Raw genomic sequence first — 18,023 nt, 5'->3', positions numbered from 1 at the left:
TAAGTATTTATGCACGTATGTCTTATTTGTAAAATAATTAGACTAAATTATTAAAACATCTTTGTTTATTACTTTTTAAAATTTTTATTAAAACTTAATTTAAACTATCGATATTTGTATTTCACATCCCTAGAATACCCACCAGACTTCCCTACTTCAGTGCGGCACAGGGTGCATAAGCCTTGTATTTTGAATATAGCTATAATTTTTATACTAAACAAGTTATTCACGAACGCCTTCAGGTGTATGTCAATAAATGCATTATCATTAATATTCAAAGAAAAAAAACACAATAGCTATTAACATGAAGCCAAAAATAAATTTAATATATCTTAAATATTACAAGGTCTTTAAGCCTTGTGCCGCCACAATGTAAGTTTTAATACCAGGTTTACTGACCTTGTACCGAAGGAATGGAAAGTATTAGAAAGTTACTGCCGCAGCAAAGGTGTTAACGAGTTAATGCCCAGCTATGGAGGTCCCTCACCATCGCACCCCTATGTGAGCTAAGCTAAACTAACTTAAATAGCTCTAAGTCTGCAACGCGCATGTTGGTCACTAACTAAACGCAGGTAAGGATTTAATTTTCGAATAAACAATACGTAACAAAACTGCTTGCTCTTATTGTCCAAGCGGAAAAAAAGGTACATAATGTAAGAACTGCTACTTACCATATCAGCCAAAACTTGTGCGGTCCAGTGGGCGATGAATAGTGATAGAAAATTCAATACTGTGATCCAGGTATATGTAGGGATATCCGATAGGCCGTACTAAAATATTATTCAGGCATCATATAAAAATGTTAAAATAACCGAGTGTATTATACCTACCGATTGATATGAAATAAAATAAACTTTACTTACTTTTAAATTAGTTAAAAACCAGACTCCACAGAGTACCAACTGTACTGATCCCGCTAACATATCAAAAAGCAATGGAATGGAGAATACTTTACGAATGTCGTCAGTTACCCTGTAAACAAATGACGACACAATTAGGGTTTCTGATTTCTCGACTTATTTATTTTCTCGAGTTTCGGGAATTCTCGAGGCCAAAGTCTCGTGTTTTCTCAGGTCTCGAGTCTTTTTATTAAAACTGTTGAAATCGACTGAAATTTAATAATAACACAGGTTTTTTTTAACTTAATATACCTACTTTTATAGCACAACAATCAATATTCGAATTTGGTACCACTTATTTGGGTAAGGAAAGAAAGAAAAATAAAATCTTTCATAATTAATATTAACTAATAATAATCATTACTTATAAAGAAAGGAACAAAAGTCACAAAGTCGCGTATAATTTAAGGATAAATAACAATAAAAATCTGGAGCTACAATTGAATCATTTGTTTTTCAAAGAACACGAGTCCAAATTAATAGCAAAATTACGATAATAAACCTACATTTAACCTACTTAAATTACGATAATAAACAAAAAAATATTTTTAGTAATTTTTTTTTAAAGACAACGACTTGAATAAACGTATTTACGAGTACCTAACCTAACAGACAGTTAACATATTTTTCATCTTTAAATCAGTCAGTTAAACAAACATAATAAATATAGCATACTCGTAGGTGAACATTATTAGTTTCGATTGAGATCATTACTTGCAAATCAAATCAGTTAAACAAGTGAAGTCAATATAAAGCTTGTAAAAAGGAAAGACTGGGCCAGTCTAAAAGCAATTTTAACCTATTAAATAATAAAAAAAACTTACTTTTGTCTAAGAAAATAGGCTTTCAAGAATATTAAAGCTTCAAAATCGAAACTCGAGAATCCTCGAGCTCCGGTAATTTTTTTCTCGTCTCGAATGAAGCCAAATTTCTCGAGTTTTCTCGAGTTCGAGAAAGCTCGAGCAGAAACCCTATTCAAAATACTTACTGGAGGATTTTCTGATGATATTTAATTAAATGTTTGAGTCTTTCTTCAAGTTCTGATTCGTTTAGTTGAGCGTTCCGTGCCTTGCCTATGTCGATGACTTTCGCCAACTCTGTCTGTAGCGGCAGAAACAGCATGCTCGCATTTATGATGATGGTACCCATCAGACAACGAAACGTGACGGAAAAAATATCCATCAACGGACCTGAAAAGTTGGTCATGATTTGGTGGCTTACAGAAAATTAGACGCGCCGCAATACCAACTCTGCTCTTCCCGTCCTCTTGTGACCACGGCTGCAGCATAGCAGCCGAAACGTCAAGCCGCGAGTACATCAATAGGTACATAATGTAACTCATTAATAAATGTCGCGTTAAGACCCGTGTCTTTCTATTTTAGACTTTTCCAAATTTTTACAGCCTCATGCAGTATCATATCATCACGTCCCCATTATAATACTTTTTTATTTAAATTGTCAATCAGTGAAAGACCACTTTTCTCATTATTTACACATTAGTTATGTGTTGCGTTTGTAAGAAGGGGTGGAAAGGATTGGACTGCGCTACCATGGATAAAGATGCACTACAATGCTTGCCAGATTGTTCTGGTCATGGAACTTTCGATGTCGACACGCACACTTGCACGTGTCACGCTCGCTGGTCGGGTGACGACTGCTCTAAAGGTATGTTTCGGCTCATATAACTCTTATTTATTCAACTTTTGTTACCAGTCATCTGATCATCAACGTTTCTTATTGCAGAAGTGTGCGATCTAGATTGTGGCCCTCACGGCAGATGCGTTGGAGAATCATGCGTTTGCGATCCTGGATGGACTGGTGAATACTGTACATCTAAGCTGTGCGATGCCAGCTGCAGCGACCACTGACAGTGCAAGAATGGCACCTGTCACACATAGTTTATAAAATCTGGTCGATATTTCTGGATCTAAATGTCTTCCTACTATCCTTCCTACTTATTAATAACACAGGTCTGCAATGTTTTCCTCTTTGAAATCTGAGTAACGTTTTCTATAGTTTCTGATGTGCTGATTACGAGAAAAATAATAAAAAAATCCATCACGTCAGGATTTTTTGATATTGAATATTTAAGATTTTGCTTAAAAATGTCTGAGCGCCTACATTTTAAAATTTATAAAACGTCATTAAATTACGTCAGCTTAATTTTTATTGTCTTTTATTAGTGTAAGGTGACATAGAAGTTAATGCAAATCAGTAATTTGTTAATTACTACATAATGTGTATTATAAGTAATTCTTATTAAATATATCGAAAAGGGGGTATTTTGGCTTAATTTAGTAATGAGCTCATTCATACATAATGATTAGGTAATATTACTTAATTGTTGCAAATATTATTAGAAAAGGGTGTAATAAAGATAAACCAAAGGGTTTTTGTATAAGTACCCGCACAGAATTATAAAATTAACAGTTGAACTGCGGATCTTGCAACATAAACTTTAAAATGTCATTGTTTAAATTCACTGAATAGTTTTTGTAATATTTGCGGGATTTTTATGGTGATAAAACAACGAAACAGCATTACAGACTTGTTAAAAAATATTTACTAAAGTTATTTTGGAGACGTTTTAAGTAACCAAGACAAAACTTGGACTCCTCATAAAATTTGTACGACTTGTTTATTAGAACTTCGCAAGTGGTCAAAAGGACAGAAAAATTGCTTCAAAATCATTTCGCCTATGCTATAGATATGCCTATGCACCAACTGTGAAGAAATAGTGGCCAAAATGATTACAACTTTTGGTGTAATGGGTTGATAAATGAGCATTAAACTTCATTTCCTTAATTCACGCATTGATTACTTCCCAAAAAATCTAGGAGCCGTTAGCGAAGAACAAGGCGAAAAATTTCACCAAGATTTGAAAGAGCTTGAAGTCCGGTATCAAGGCAGATGGAATACTAGCATGATCGCGGACTATTGCTGGTTATTGAAGCGCGATGATATAAACCGAAAATTTAAGCAAAAATTGCACAACCGAAGCTTCCAGGAAATTACGACTAGGTTCAACAAATAAAATTAACATGTAATTTAGACTAGTAATAAGTTTTTATTATGTTTTAGTAGTTTTTTAAGTTAAAAGTAATGTTCTTCTTTAAAGATATATTTTTTTATGTAAAAACTTATGATTTTTTTCCTATTTTCAATCTGTACCTTTTTTGAAAAATCTGGAGGTGATGGAGAAAAACTAAGTACATATTCGTAATCAGCGCACCAAAATACCCTAGAATCAGCTATCAAATCCCAGAGAGGAAGTTATGACCCTCATTTTGCAGGCCTGTGTAATTAATTATCAATATTTTATTTTAATATAATAATATAATATAATATCTACTATATAAAAATAAGTCGGGTTTTCCTCCCTGACGCTATAACTCCAGAACGCACGAACCGATTTCCACGGTTTTGCATTCGTTGGAAAGGTCTCGGGCTCCGTGAGGTTTATAGCAAAAAAAAAATTCGGGAAAAGGGGGTAAAACGGGATCCACGCGTACAAAGTCGCGGGCGGCCGCTAGTAATATTATAAATGCGAAAGTTTGGATGTCAGGATGTCTGGATGATTGTTACTCTTTCACGCAAAAACTACTGAACGGATTTTGTTGAAACTTTACAGTTTGTAACCCAGATTAAGATATAGGCTATAATTTATGCCGATCGACCGCGTGAAATTCACGATGTGACAGTGAATTTCACGCGGGTGAAGCCGCGGGCTAAAGCTAGTTAATTAATATGTAGACACCTACAGAAGTAAGGCACTGTTAAAAACATATAGAGACACATTATGAACATTTCATGTCTCTCATGCACATCTTTTTTCGAAAGAATCGTTGAAATAGCCATCTCTGTATAAACGAGCATCCATACAACGCCTCCAAGTGTGACCCAAAGGAATGTTCCTAAAAATATAAAGAATGGATTAACAGACTAATGTAAGTTTTTATAGAGCTGTAGCTGTATTTATTTAACTTTTTCATGTGACAAACAAAACATTTTAATAACTTAGTAAGTTATTAAAATACACTATAGTGGAGGAGGCGCATAGTCCAGCAGTGGACTGTAAAGGGCTGTTGATGATGATGATGATGAACTTAGTAAGTAGGTATGCTACCGCACAAAATATAATGTGCCCAAAACTTCCTTAATATACTTACACCAAACAACTTACCTCCAAATAATAAATTCATTGAGTGGATATATTTATTACGTCTTGGAACCCCATATGTTGACCACAATTCATCAATGGATATTATTATGTTTTCAATTTTCTTTCTACGTACTACTATGACAAAAATCTTTGATATCACTGAAAACAGTTTAAGACATTTATTTCTCAAAACAGACAATATATTCACTTACATTGAGAAACTCTGGTTAGTAAAATTCATCATGGAGCGGATATGTTGCATAGGGTTCCGTACTTCCGTAGTTGTCCGTCGTTACCACAATAATTATATTTCAGAAGTAATACATTTGTCGTAATAAATAAATAATGTAATTATTTTTTACTTTTTAGTGCAGGATTTTTGGAGTCGGTTTTATTTTTTTGTTATTAATATTTCCTTTCGGATTAATTTTATGATAAAATATCCTCAAAGAAACTAAAGCAAGATAAATTTTCCTATTTTTAATGTCTAACATAACTTTTTTCGGTCATTCTCACGATAAGGCGTTCTCAGCCTAATTACCATATCATTTTTGAAATTTGGCTTTATTGACTTCAATGCATTTAAATATAAAACACATGAAAAGTACGAATTTAACAATCGTAAAGGCGTCAAATTATTCAAAGCGGTTTTCGCGTAATGGAGACCCAAAAATTTTATGGTCACGGCAATTAGATAATGCTAATACTTAATCTAACGGTAATTAGAAAAGATATGTAAAATAACAAAAAAAACAACATCTTGCATTGATAAATTTGTATACAAATATGTATATAGCATCATAAAAAACACTGTAGGTACACTTGATAACCCTTTGCAAAAAGAAAAACACTAATTTCACATTAAAGATATTGATCAAGATATATTATTGATATATGCAAGAATCGAGGCTATAACAGGAACACTTAGTTTCAGCAAGAAGGGGCTACGTGTCACATTTCAAATGACAGCATTTAGCTGGATCAGAATCTTAATCATCATTTATTTGATTGAAATGTAGTACAAACGATTTAACGTACAAATAATGGATCAGGTCTCACAAATTAGACTTTTCGGATGTGCATATATCGAAAAAGTAATTAATGATATAAGTGATTTTTCCTCTTTTTAATCTATAGAATCTACGATCAGCCATCACCCATTATCAGATTAAATTGAATTTGTAATAATGACAGTTCCAGCTCTGCATATCCCATGATTTGTCACCTCGATTCTTTTACAATAAGTTGAGCCTGAATGCATAATTCTCAGAATTAAGAAGGGATGTAGCAAATAGATTTCATGACGGTCTAGTCTTTGTTTTTAAGCTTTACAGGAATTTTCTACACCCTCTTTGACGTTTGGTATCACTACAGTGGACTTTGTAAACCAAGGTGCACAGGTCAAGATTTTTAATACTTTATTTTGAAAACGTTAAAGTATTTCTACATTTGCGAGGCTTAGTCGATGCCATATGTCTACATGGGTCTTAGGATGCATTTGTACATAGTTTCTTCTCCAAGCTTCTTCTTCCCAGTATCCATTGTATATCAAGAAGTTTTTTCTATGCATTATTTGTATTGTATTGCTGTTGGTTATCCGAATAAAATAAAATAAAATAAATAAATAAATAAATAACTAAGCAGATAGTATGCAGTCTAGGGTGGTACAAAATGCCTATACACTCTTGTCTTGAAAAGTCCCATTGTCTGTTGATTTGTTCCCTTTTGTTCTTAATGTGATCACGCCCAGAGATGTGCCGCTGAGAAAGTTCTCGTTCCCGGCAATATTCCCAATGAGAATATTCTCGAGAACCGAGAACGCTCCCGGGAATATTCTCAGTGTTCTCGATAGAATACATTTAGTTTTAATTTTAATTTTGTTGTTTTTGATGATATTATTTGTAATGTTTCGAAACTGGGCGTTAAGACTAGTCGTTATAAACAAGGCATGACACGTGTGAGTGAGATATTGCTGTCTTGCTCACTCTTTTCGTGGCGAACGCGTACCGCGGCTTTAGGACTCGGCTACGGTATTTGAACATCAATGTGCCTCTGAGTTTTAAGGCCCTTGCCACCCTAGCGGATTGCAAGCGGATTCAAAGCAGATTTAAAGCGGAGCGGCAACGCGACGGAGACGCCGCGTGAAAATATCGTGAAGCTTCCCAAAGGCTGCCCAGCCGAGCTGGATTCGATGATTGACCTTTTTTCGAAGTTGAACCTACCTAACTGGACTGTTTGTCCCAGGTATACATTATTGTCAACAACTTCGAGTGTAGAGTCTCCAGCTTTTAGAGGAGTGGGTGCAACACGGTCTTTAGACATGATTTTTAAATCTTGTCCATGTTCATTTTGAGACCCACTCGTTGAGAGACTCTATTGAGGCTATCGAGCATTGTGTCTAGATCGTCCACGATCTCGGCCATGACTACGATATCGTCTGTTGTCTGGGTGATGTGCTCGCCGTTGATATTTATGCTGAATCCGCTCTAGCCCAGAAGCTTAAAAACATCTTCCAGGGCGATGGTGATGACGTCTCCCTGTCTCACCCCTCGCTGCAACTGGATAGGTTTCGGGTCCTGGTCTTGAAACGGACTGTCACTGTGGCGTATTTGTACAAGCCTTTCAACACTTTAATGTATCGATAGTCAATTTGGCACAGTTGGAGAGACTGCAGCACTGCCCATGCCTCAATCGAATCGAAGGCTTTCTCATAGTTCATCTGCCGTAGCGTATAATATTGTTATAGTCTATCTATGGTACTAAAGCCTTTTCGAAAACCGGCTTGTTCGGGAGGCTGAAAGTCGTCGAGCCTGCTAACGTGACAATTCGTAATGACTATCGAAAACAGCTTGTAGACATGGCTCAGAAGCGAAATGGGTCTATAATTCTTCAACAAGGTCTTGTCGCCTTTTTTGGAGTTGAGAATCACCATACTTCTTTACCATGCCGTAGGCGTTATTCCCTCTAGGATGATGGAATCGAGCAGCTTCTGAAAAGCCTTTAGTGCCGGCTTGCTTTAGTTTGAGAACCATTCTAATCTCGTACAGACTAATGTCCGGGATATATTCGGTAAGTGTCGGATCAATCTAGCTAGCACGTATTTTCTATAAAAATGTGTCAAATGATCCGTCAGACAAGCTATCCACAACTTATCCAGAAGTGGCGAAACAGGCCCTTACTAAGCGATTGTGAAATATGTCCTTAATGTCAAATAAGAATAGTTTCAAAAACTAAAAACACGCTTTTAATTACTAACAGCACTAAAAGGCCAAAAATCATCAGGACCCTGGACATCATCTAGCATTATAGTGCTCAAAAAGACAAATCCAACGAACCCAACTCGATGAGTTTCCACCGTTTCGTTTAGGAGTTCCTATGGCCACCTCCTGACTCCATCATTAGGACCCTGGACATTATCTAGCACATAAAGATCTCGAAAAGACAAATCCAATGAACCCAGTCTCGATGTGATTCCGCCGTTTCGTTTAGGAATTCCTATGGCCACCTTCCAGTCCCATCATCAGACCAGCTGGTACCACAATATTGTATTGTCATCTAATCTACATTATAATTGCCAAGTTTCGATTATGGCAAAACCCTCCACTATAGTGGAGGAGGCTCATAGTCCAGCAGTGGACTGTAAAGGGCTGTTGATGATTTACAGAATGGTTCTATTGAATAGATATTTTGCTATGCATAAGACAATCTTTTGTACTCTCTAAAATGTTGAATGGAGTAAACCAAATCTATACGATATAAAAATTACAGCTAACTTTTAACATTAAGTCGGTGTGCGGACGCGTAACGGTAATTAGAGAACAGAGGTTCATGAAATTAATTTAGTCACAAATACTTAAAAAAGAGGCCTATGATTTAATGCACAACTGGATGTGGTTGTTAAGTAACATATAAAAATACTTGCATGTCTCTAATTTGTCATTTTTAACGATTTAACAGCCCGGACACGCAAAAAATAGCTCGTTTGAGAATGGCCGTTTTGTGAAATCAATAGGAAACGGAACCCAAAAATGGGTTTTTAATTTGGTAAGCAGACCTAATAATAATGCTGAGGATTTATCTAGGTAGTCTATTGAGTATATTTACTTTGAAACGATGAACAGACACCGCCACCTAGTAGTAGTATTTGAAACATATAGTATACTGAGTTGTAATTTGGAGAATGTAGCAAATATTTGAATTGCGTGGTTGGACTAGCGAATGCCAGCACTGAGGGCAATATGGTTTGCTTCCAACTGGGAGAATCGTTAAACATATTTATCCCGTAAAACTTTAAAATAGTTATCCATATCTTTAGAGTGGTCTGATGGTCTTCGTGGAGATTCTTAAAACGATCCATGATCTCACTTCACTCCGGTTCCGACAAAACTGCGGATAATGTACATTTGAGTTAGGTATTGATCTTTTTGAAGGTAGGGCAATTGAAAAAATGATCGCATGCAATTACTGTACAGTGTACACGTGGGCAGTAGATAAAGAATAGATACAAATAAACATTATGATGTTTCAATGCTATTATCGAACCGACCGCGCTACTCACATAAGTACACGAATTAATTTACCTAGTATAGTGGGTATCTCATCTATATCTATACTTATAATAAATCTGTAGAGGTCAATTCTGTACATGAAATATATTTTCAAAATAACTATCAGGGGGTGATTAAGTGATCGATACTGATGCCAAAAATGCAATCAGTAAAATTTTTATCTGTCTGTATGTTCCTTAAAGAAACAAAAACTACTCTACGGATTTTAACGAAACTTGGTACAATTATTCTTCATACTCCTGGGCAGGTTATAGTATACTTAGGAATTCCCACGAGAACGGGAATTAGCGGGAAAATCCTTTTGTATGAAAAATTGGCATGCAGGTACCTTAGTAAACTTAAAGCTTAGTTACAACAGGATATAGCAAAATTCCCACGGGAATGGGAGTTAGCGGGAAAAAACATTTGTATGAAAAAATCTAAACTGCGTAAGATAGATGAAGGGGGTAAAACGGGATCCACGCGAACCAAGTCGCGGGCGGCCGCTAGTAACAAATATGTGAAATGTTATTCCATAAATTAATATGCATGAGTGCAAAGTAAGCACTTGAACAACACGCATAAGTTGTAATATTAAGTTAAATTATGACTTAATTTTAAAGTTTAAATCACATACATTATATGTAACTAGTTTTGATTTCACCTCAATCCATCCAGTATTACCGAAGATAGAGCCTCGAGAAGTTTACAAAGGACATTGTCAGAAACGGCCTTAGATTCCTGGGCACAGCAGTAAAGTATCAAAATTAATCTCTTACTTTTTGAATACATCAATAATAATAATAATGCCCAACGATTATCGGATCAAGTGCGGGCTATTCAACGGTGCAGGCTGTTGGAGCAGTCTGTACTTGATCGACTCCGCCTGGAGGCGATGCCTACTCGGACAACCCCCCTCTTAATGTCGGAGCCCCCTGCCCCGGCGTCGCCTACGGTGTCGCCATCGACACCACAAGCGGCGGGGGTAGTCTCTGGTGTTGATGAGGGGGATTTGCCGAGTATTGTAAGTAACCAGGTGACTGAGCGATTGAGGAGGGCTTTGGAGGACGCAATTGGTCAGTATCGGTTCACGACAGATTCAAGGCCTCGACTACCGCGTTTGCCCACTCATAGACGTAATTTGGCGTTAATGGGAGCTCTGAATGCATTGTTAATCCCGTATATGCAGACTAGCGCAAATTTATTTGATACCCACTCGATCCTATATTGTGGTGCCATTTCAGCTTGGAAAGGGAAAACCCAGGATTGGGGAAGCGCTCCAGGAAATTTTCAGAACATTTCATAGGTGGTTAGTAAATAATATTTATTTTATTATTAAAATTGAATATTTTGATATTGATAAAATTGAATATATCTTTCGATTCAAATACCGAATATTTTTCAATCGATAATAATTATCGAGAATTGTTAATAATATACAATTAAAAGTTGTTCAATCCCTAGTCATGCATAGACTAAGACGTTAACCATGGAGATAGTTAGTTTGGTAAGTCACGTGTTAAATGTCAAGAGTGGAAAGTAAACATAGGATTCATGTTATTAATTTGGCTGCGACAACTACAATACAGAACATCTCCCAAATCGATGTGCATAAAATAATATAATACAATACTAGAAAGTAAGAGGTTATGATAACAATATTGCTATCAATAAGTTTATAGAATTGGTCCGCCAGGAATAATTGTTCTTACATAAAGATTTGTGTCATTTAGAACCTAGAAAGTATTTTTTCGGCACTGTTGATCTAACGGCGAACTATGGAGAACGAACATTGTCCTTTCATTGAAATTTGGCATGCAGGTATCTTAGTAAACTTAAAGCTTAGTTACAACAGGATATTACAAAATTCCCACGGGAACGGCAATTAGCGGGAAAATCCTTTTGTATGAAAAATCTAAACCGCTTAAGTTAAACACCTGAAATTTGGCATGCAGGTATCTTAATAAACTTAAAGCTTAGTTACAACAGGATATTGCAAAATTCTCACGGGAACGGGAGTTAGCGGGAAAAAACATTTGTATGAAAAATCTAGAAGGGGATAGATGAAGGGGGTAAAACGGGATCCACGCGTACGAAGTCGCGGGCGGCCGCTAGTAAGTAATAAACCCCGTTATGACGTGTCGTTTTTCCGCTGTGTACTAATAANCTTTGAAACGATGAACAGACACCGCAACCTAGTAGTAGTATTTGAAACATATAGTATACTGAGCTGTCATTTGGAGAATCTAGCAAATATTCGACTTGCGTGGTTGGAATAGCGAATGCCAGCACTGAGGGCAATATGGTTTGCTTCCAACTGGGAGAATCGTTAAACATATTTATCCCGTAAAACTTTAAAATAGTTATCCATATCTTTAGAGTGGTCTGATGGACTTCGTGGAGATTCTTAAAACGATCCATGATCTCACTTCACTCCGGTTCCGACAAAACTACTGATATGTAAACTTGAGTTATTGATCTTTTTGAAGGAAGGGCAATTGAAAAAATGATCGAATGCAATTACTGTACACGTGGGCAGTAGATAAAGAAGACAAATAAACATTATGATGATTCAATGCTATTGCCGAACCGGGTTATTCCGTATTCGACCCATGACAACTCGACCCACTCATTATTTTTTCCTTATTCAACCCAATTTTGTTCCTTACTCTACCCCACAACAATTATTTAATTTTATGTTCCTTATTCACCCCAAAAACTTTCCTAGCTCAACCCATTTTAAAACCGCTTAAAAAATATAAGATTTTTATGGACGGTCAGAATAAAAATATATTTTTTAGAAATTTAAGCTCAGTTAACTTTTGTGTTAAGATCGTTCTATTAAATAAAACTGCAGGAATTCTGATACAATAATATATTTGAAAAACGATTTTCACAAAAGGACACAAATCAAATAATGACTAATTAGAATCTACTATAAATCCACTGTAAATCTACTATAAATTAAACGACTGTGATTTTCGTTCAAGGTGTATGAGATGACAAAAGAAAAATAATAAAAGTATTCATGTGGACAACTAATCCCGCAGTATATGTTTTGAGCGGTATGATTTGAACAAAGCCTCTTAATTTGTTTATGTATTTACCTTAAAATAAAATAAAATCTTTGATATTATATTTTAGTTAATCAACATACTCGTATCTATAAATTTTTCATGTAGGTGATGTATTTTTTGTAAATGTACTAGTATGTATTTATCATTTTTAATTTATGAAAAAACAGTAAACGTTGTTTTGCTATCCATACTTGTTTTTGATATAATTATTTACTTTGGGTTGAGTAAGGAATGCATTTGGGTAGAATAACGAAATTTTGTAATGGGTATAGCTAGGAATACTAATTTGGGATGGGTGAAAAAATGGGTAGAGATGTCATGGGTCGAATACGGAATAACCCACCGAACCGACCGCGCTACCTACTCACATACATGAATCAATTTACCTAATAGGTAGGTATCTCATAACAAATATGTGAAATGTTATTCCATAAATTAATATGCATGAGTGCAAAGTAAGCACTACCTATTATATTACAATTTAAATAAACTAGTGTTCACCGGAAAGCACAGCGTAGGACGTCCACCCACAAGGTGGACCGACGACCTCATAAAGGTAGCAGGAAGGTGCTGGATGCAGGCCGCTACCAACCGGTCATTGTGGAAATCATTGGGGGAGATCTATGTTCAGCAGTGGACGTCCTATCGCTGAAAGAAATGATGATGATGTGTTAAACGTGTGTTTAACTTTTTGTAGGTAATAAGTAATAAACCCCGTTATGACGTGTCGTTTTTCCGCTGTGTACTAAAAAAGTAACAGCAGTTCATTGTCTTCCGGAACTAAACGGCGGCTCCAAATGCATAGCAAAAGGAGTCAACAAAACGCAAAATAATTAAAATAAATAAAGTACTAATTAAGTAATTATTTCGTAGTCGGGTAAGGTTATATTTAAATACTAGCGGCCGCCCGCGACTTCGTACGCGTGGATCCCGTTTTACCCCCTCTATCCTATCTATCTTACGCGGTTAAGATTTTTTCATACAAATGTTTTTTCCTGCTAACTCCCGTTCCCGTAGGAATTTTGCAATATCCTGTTGTAACTAAGCTTTAAGTTTAATAAGGTACCTGCATGCTAAATTTCAAGCATCTAACTTAAGCGGTTCAGATTTTTCATACAAAAGGATTTTCCCACTAATTCCCGTTCCCGTGGGAATTTCGGGAATTCCTTTCTTAGTGCACCTCTACGGTCTAAGCTACGTCCCTTCCAAATTTCAAGTGTCTACGTTTAGCCGTTTAGGCTGTGCGTTGATATGTCAGTCAGTCATTAAAATATGGAGTAACTTCTCCCGTTTTCCCAAAATTTCCCTTCACTACTCTGCTCCTAAGTATACTATAACCTGCCCAGGAGTATGAAGAATAATTGTACCAAGTTTCGTTTAAATCTGTCGAGTAGTTTTTGTTTCTATAAGGAACATACAGACAGACAGACAAATATTTAATTGATTGCATTTTTGACATCAGTATCGATCACTAATCACCCCCTGATAGTTATTTTGAAAATATATTTCATGTACAGAATTGACCTCTCTACAGATTTATTATGTATAGATTTTTTGTATGCGTTTACGAGAATAAAAGAAAACATAAAAAATCTAGCAGAATATTTTATATTGGTAGGAAAATAGAACTTAAAGCCCGATTTCCACCAAGGCGGAGCGGAGCGGAGAGATCAGTTGCAGTGTTCACGTTTTTACCCGACTGCACCAGAAGGAGGGTTATGTTTTTCCAATGACTGGTAGCGTCCTATGACTGGAAGTTTACCCTACATACAAAAACTGTACTTGTTTGACGTTAATAAATGCCACATGTGGTCAAAATTGAATAAAATGTTTTTGATTTTGATTTTTTTATAAAAGTTATAGATAATATAGGTTAATTTAAAAACATATTGAGAAACATCTCCTTTTTTGGTTTAGGTAAATATTAATGTAACTAAATTGTTTTACTAAATATATATTTGAAATTGTTTTATAAGATGTACCTACCTATCTACAAAGTAGTACCACAGAATAATAATAAGTAGTTACTACGTACAGAAGTTTTACTTCGCGAAGGTATTTAAAAAATGTATGCTCAATGTCATTAACATTAAGGTGTAATTTAGCCTGTCTCAAGAGTCAAGCACCATTTTGTTGACAAACGTCAGTGATCGGCACTGCGCCGAAGCTATAGGGCTGACTTCGGTAAAATGANGTCGGCAGCATGTCGACAGCTAGCCGTCGCCTTCTGACGTCGACTGCAGTTACATGCGTCGACAGCAAAATGCTGTTCGTGTGTAAGAACCCTTAGGTGTGCGTGTAAGCTCCTGGACTACTGACAGTTGACCTTCAAAATGGCGGAGGCGGCTAGCTGTCGCCACCTGCCGGCGGCAGCCGCGAACGCGTCGACAGCACGTCGGCAGCATGTCGACAGCTAGCCGTCGCCTTCTGACGTCGACTGCAGTTACATGCGTCGACAGCAAAATGCTGTTCGTGTGTAAGAACCCTTAATGTAACTAAATTGTTTTACTAAATATATATTTGAAATTGTTTTATAAGATGTACCTATCTACAAAGTAGTACCGTTGTACTTTAAGATGACTGTGACTTATAAAGGTTGCATGAAACCGCGGGATGCAGGATGCTAGGCTACCACCGTCTGGTCTTCTGTCAATCTGAAAATCATTGGGGAAGGCCTTGCATTGGACGTCATATGGCTGAAATGATAATTATCAGCCCTTGAATATTTAATGCGGATGTCTTCAAACCACACAATACATGATTGATGATGATTCAAAATAGCATTTTCGTAAACAATTAACTTATAAACCTCTTAACGATAATATCACCACTTGACTTAATTGAGCAATACCTAAAATAGGCACATAACGTCTTCAACTGACATTTTCATTCAGATTAACAATTAATTGACTTTGTGATTGGATTATACAATCAATAACGTAACGCCAGCTATTTGCAAACAACATATTTTAAAATAGCAATATGATAGCTACATATGTATTTAATACATAATAAATAATCTGGAGTGGAGACCGCGTACCTACCGTGCGTGGGACTTCCACCCACAAGGTGGACCGACGACATCATAAAGGTAGCAGGGAAGCGCTGGACCCAGGCTGCTACCAACCGGTCAACATGGAAAGCATTGGGGGAGGCCTATGTTCAGCAGTGGACGTCCTATGGCTGAGATGATGATGATGATGATGATGATGATGACATATTTAATGATTTTCAATATGCATTTATACTTTTATTATAAACTAGCTGACCCCACGAACTTAATACCGCCTTTCTAACTTTTCTATTTTCTGGCCTATCACCGACCTGGATACACGTTGCCGCCAACACTCTTACCAAAGGTAGTCGGTCAATTTCCTGAAGCATCCAAAAGTTGGCCATTAAGTATCAGTCCTGTCCAAGCCCAGTCCAAAGTAAAAATGCCTCAACGTTGGTACCAATGGTACCTATTTTCTAGATCCAACCGTTGCGTGCAAGTGGCGCGAGTGTCATTTAATTCATCACCAGTCGTCCACGCGTGATGTCGTGAGCAATGTCAACCGCCTCTGTGGTCTAGTGGTAAGACCACTTGCTTCAGACGCAGAGGTCCCGGGTTCGATTCCCAAGGGGGGCAGATTTTTCTGTTCGGTTTGGTTGGTGGTAGGGCTTGTTCTAAGTCCACCTGGCTAGCTACCACCATCTTACCTAAGTCTGTCGCCATAACAACAATGTTAACAGCATTGTTGTGTTCCGGCAGTTAGGGGTAAGATAAAAAAACAAATAAATAAATAAATAAATCTTTGGACAATTTCACACAGATAGCCAGTTCCTCCGTGGTTTGAGGATTCCGGGTGAAGCTCGCTTCCACCTTCGGCCTGATCATCACTTACCATCAGGTGAGATACAAGCCAAGAGCTTCCTCGTTGTGGATAAAAAAAATGTAAATAGGGATTCATTTTTATTTCTATAGATTGAATAATCGTAGGTAGGTATCTAACATGTTTCATAAAACATCATTCTGTATGTAAATCGACGTCACATTTACGTCACAAAGTCACGACAAAGTCTGTGAAAGTTAAAGAAAGATGATGAAACCCAGCCTAAGATTTCAGGTCCTGATGAAAAGCAATATACTGCCACGTGCGACACGATAAACTCCTTATTTTGAAACCGTATGACGTCAAAAGTATCTATTTGTTATTTATATTAACGTAGTTGTATATTTTGCTTATAATTACAATAATTAAAATTCGAATACATAGATAATGCTGTACAGTTCATTACATTATTATGTGACAGAAAGCCTAGAATAAGACTACCTACATAAAGCCTGGTCCGTGAGCACGTAAGTAATTATGTTGCTGTCGTGCTCGCACACTCACTGCGGGCGCCCGTCGCACAGTCGCGACATTACGCGCGAGCGATAGGGATGGGTAGCTTGGGGTCATTGGATGCTGTTTTTTTTAAATAAATATTTTATATCAATAAATGATGTTTTTAAATTAAAAAGGATTTTTCTTCAATTATTACACCTAAAAAAATTAGTGGTCCCAGTCGCCGGAAGAAAATTATTTAATTTCTACGGATCCGGCGACTGGGACCGCGGTCTTAGTTAATTGCGGTCCCAGTCGCCGGAAGCGTCGTGTGACTGGATGGGATTTTTTCCCAACGAGAGTTTCCCAGCGTTATTCGTTTGGGTGACTCGTTGGGAACAAGCGGCCAGGTTTATTATGGCTGTTTTCAGGCCCGATAAAAACCGCCCTTACTCTAAATTGTCTATGTATAAATTAATAATTTTTAGCTGCAGGTGAAATAACCATAAAGTAACTTTGGGTATAATAACTAAAGCCTGGTCCGTGAGCACGTAGAAAAACCCGCACGTAAAAAATCATATGTTACGGTTCACAATTTTTCGACAGTTTACAATCTCACGAGATAGATTGTAATCAAACGATGTTTATAATCTTACGGTGACATATATAAAAGAAAGTCGTGTTAGTTACTACACTTATAACTCAAGAACGGCTGAACCGATTTAGCTGAAAATTGTCAGGGAGGTAGTTTAGAGCCAGGAGAAGGACATAGGATACTTTTTATCCCGTTCGAAATTAAAAAAAAAAGTCTGCTTATTTATGGCGGAACAAAGTTCGCCGGGTCAGCTAGTAGATAATATAACTTATATTATTCAAGCCAAAATCGGTACAGAAAAGAAATAAAATTTACTCGTTCTAGACATGTTTCTGGACACATGCTGTTTTTTTAAAATAAATATTTTATATCAATAAATGATGTTTTTAAATTAAAAAGGATTTTTCTTCAATTATTACACCTAAAAAAATTA

At 36.6% G+C, this 18,023-nt stretch overlaps 1 protein-coding gene across 1 annotated transcript; it reads left to right on the top strand.

Moving 5' to 3' along the window:
• The first annotated feature begins 2,411 nt into the window (after positions 1–2,411).
• Positions 2,412–2,767, top strand: LOC114361281 (teneurin-m-like). Its single transcript, XM_028316285.1, has 2 exons — positions 2,412–2,564; positions 2,643–2,767. The coding sequence occupies exons 1-2, from the start codon at positions 2,450–2,452 to the stop codon at positions 2,765–2,767; spliced, it is 240 nt and encodes a 79-aa protein (XP_028172086.1). The 5' UTR covers positions 2,412–2,449.
• Positions 2,768–18,023: the final 15,256 nt, after the last annotated feature.

This window comes from Ostrinia furnacalis, unplaced genomic scaffold, assembly GCF_004193835.3.
Source record: "Ostrinia furnacalis isolate ACB-3 unplaced genomic scaffold, ASM419383v2 OfSCF5489, whole genome shotgun sequence".
Lineage (NCBI taxonomy): Eukaryota > Metazoa > Arthropoda > Insecta > Lepidoptera > Crambidae > Ostrinia > Ostrinia furnacalis.
The sequence above is the reverse complement of the archived record's forward strand: the minus strand, read 5'-3'. Positions and strand labels throughout refer to the sequence as shown.